Genomic DNA, 2,922 nt, shown 5'->3' with positions numbered 1-2,922 from the left:
AGCCACACACACCGCTCGCCTCGCTCCCAAAATGGCGCCGCTCCGAGCAGCAACGCTCCGCGCGATCAAACCTCGCGAGAGCCGCCGCGCGACCCCGCGGGAGCCCGGGGCGGGGCTCCCTGGCCGCCGCCGAGGTGTGCGACCCAGCCCCCGCCCCCGCTGGCGGGAGCTCCCGTGTGGTGACGTCACGGGAACAATCCCGAACGTTCCGCGCGGGGCGGCGGGGGAATCCCCTGCGCGCGCCATGCTCCGCCCCTTCCCCCCGCCTACGGGAGTTCCCGGCGCCGCCGTCACGGAGCGCGCAGTCAGCGGCCGCGCCGCGCCGCCGAGCCTTGGGTGAGCGGGGAACAACAGCCTGAGCACGGGGGGGAACGCGCGTCCCGTGGATCGCAACCGCTAGCCGCGTGCCTTTCCGAACAGAGCGCGATGCAACCCTCGGCGGGGCTGCGCTCAGTGTCTGAAATGGCGCCCAGCAGCTTGGAAATCTCATTGCCATTGCGAGTCTAATTATTCTGCAATTAATTAAATGAAAAATTGAAAAATTAAATACGCAAAAGTAGGCTTAAATGTCATTAGGAAGGATGCTGGCAAGCACTTACAGAGCCTTCTGTATTTACTTTTATTAGCCGTTTCCTCTACTCGGTTCTGCTCGATGCACAGGCAGTTTCCTCTCAGTAGGAGTGGAACGACGCGGAATGCCGGCCACAGGCACGGGGCGGACCGTGGGGTTCCGAATGGCGCTGCGGACATACACACGCTCCCAAAAATTAAAGTATTTGAAAGCAAAAATAAACAGCTGAGAAAGCTGGAAAGTAGAGAGATGCATGAAAATTCCACCCTTAAAAAAAAAAAAAAAAAAAAACTCAGAAAGCACCATAGACTCATTTACCCACCAGTCAATTCTCACCAGGCTGCCCCAGCTCCAATTTCCAAGGGCTAAGGTGGAGTTTTTCAGTTCCCATCACAATCCCATCTGTGTTGCAATCTTACTCTTCTTCCTCATCCTTTAAATTGTTCAAACTTTTGACCAGAGCTGCAGGCAGGGTGCAGGAGCGTAACCCATGTGTCTTAGGGCTTGTGGTGCTGAATGCTTCAAACATAGGAAATTCCAAAAAGAGTTCTAATCAAAAGGTTGCATATGAGACCCAAAGAGACACATACAATCCTGTAAGACGATGAGTAGATGTGATTAGGAAATTGAGCTGAGGTAACGCCAAAGCACTTAGAGTCAATAAAGCACTGTCAGTGCACCTTGACAACATGCACCAGAGGCGCTACTAATGAACTGAAGTGATCTTTCAATTCATCCAGGTGAGTTATGGCTGAAGTCTTCACTCTGCACAGCATTCTCTGGCTCTGCTGTTACACACTGCAGGTGCCAGGAGAGTGCTGTGACAATCAACAGCAGACTACAGATTCACCTGTATCAACTCTCCTAATAGGTTTCAGTTTGAGATGCTCGTTTGTGAGCCTTCTGTTTCCTCGTTGGGACTATATCCACATCAATATCAGTATCCACAGCAAACCCTTGATAGCTGTTGAGAAAACAGCCTTTAAGCAGTAGTGGAAAATGGGTTTGATTCACGTTTCTTTTTGTTCCGTAGCAGAACACAGAATGCCAGTGCCATTTCACAAAAAGCAGGGTCCTGCAAGCAGTGGGGTTGATGTCCTGACCTTACAGACCCCAGTAGCAAAACTCAAACCAGGTTTCTCCTCTTTCAACGCATGTCAGTTTGCATGTTGTTCCAGCCTAGTCTGCAAGACCATTCCTCAAAGCTGATGATGAGTTTAATGGAATTTTTGTAAGCCTGAAGGCACAGCAGTGTTAATTTTGTTTTTTCTGTCATACTCAGTGTAATTGTACCAGCTGGCTCTCCTGCTATGGACAGACATTATACAGCCAGAAGCATGATTCTTCTGATACAGCCAGTCATGGTTCTGTGGGGAATAATCAAACTGCACTGATAGATTCCATGTGGGTTTCTTCACCAATGAAGAAATCCTGGTGTAAATGTAGTCACTGTCATTCACGAAGAGCAAGAGGAAAGACAGAAAATAGCCAGACAAGCAAATTTATCAAGCAATATTTTTAGCAATTTTTATAGTAAAATATGTTATTTAATCTTCTGAAGCCAAATTGTACCTGGAAGTATGTATAGCACAGAAGAGAGTAACAGCCTCAGAACAGTCATCAGGCCAATATGGTTTTGTACCTGAGAACATTTTAAAGAATCAAAAATAAATTGAACGCAGCATATGCTTTTATTCTGCTTACCACGGCCAAGGGAGGGCTAGGGAACAGAATGCATAAAGGAGTGAGTGATAACCTAGACCACAAATTTAGGAAGAAATCCATTATACAGACCTTACCTGACAGACTGTTGGAAATATCCGAAGAATTTATCAGGACGGTATCTCTGATAAAAGCAGATTTTATTCGCAAGTGCAGCGGTGGGCGTCCTGCAAGCAGGAGTGCACCTGCAGAGACAGTGTTCCATCTTTTATGCCCTATTACCCGGTGCTTATCTTTTCCTCCCCTGGTTCCTCATTGGCTGAGTACTTCAGGTTCACAAATCTTCCCAACGTTCAACTAAACATACTGATACTGGCTAAACATAAATAGTTGCTAGCTAAGCATGTATATTGCTGATTATTTAACTTCTAAACATTTGCTCACTCAACACTCGGACATCTGCTCGTCCTTGGATAGAGATAAGTTTGGAAGGAGGATAGAGGGGGGTATCTTCATGCCTGCATGTTGCATCCCAACGTACCCACAGAGTGAGTCAATTCGGGCTTGTGTGGAGGCCCTGGCTTCTCAGATGTTTGATAAGTCTGTTTTTCTTTCATTGAGGGTCTCTTATCTGAACAGAATAGCCTCAAAATATGCTTTCTAGTCCATAATACTATACCCATACTATT

General features: G+C 47.5%; 1 protein-coding gene across 3 annotated transcripts in view; it reads right to left on the bottom strand.

The window, feature by feature from the left end:
* LOC110389670 overlaps positions 1–2,473 on the bottom strand; it is a 3,607-nt gene extending 1,134 nt beyond the window's left edge. Inside the window, exons 1-3 of one of the 3 annotated variants that reach the window (XM_021380496.1) lie at positions 2,371–2,473; positions 908–1,090; positions 600–740 (exon numbers count right to left, since the gene is read on the bottom strand). In XM_021380496.1, coding sequence (XP_021236171.1) covers positions 600–740; positions 908–962 — 196 coding nt within the window. In that variant the 5' untranslated portion in view covers positions 963–1,090; positions 2,371–2,473. Of the gene's footprint in view, positions 1–12; positions 532–599; positions 741–907; positions 1,091–2,370 lie in introns of those variants that run through there. The other 2 variants (XM_021380494.1, XM_021380495.1) reach the window with 2 other exon arrangements.

This window comes from Numida meleagris, chromosome Z, assembly GCF_002078875.1.
Source record: "Numida meleagris isolate 19003 breed g44 Domestic line chromosome Z, NumMel1.0, whole genome shotgun sequence".
Lineage (NCBI taxonomy): Eukaryota > Metazoa > Chordata > Aves > Galliformes > Numididae > Numida > Numida meleagris.
The sequence above is the reverse complement of the archived record's forward strand: the minus strand, read 5'-3'. Positions and strand labels throughout refer to the sequence as shown.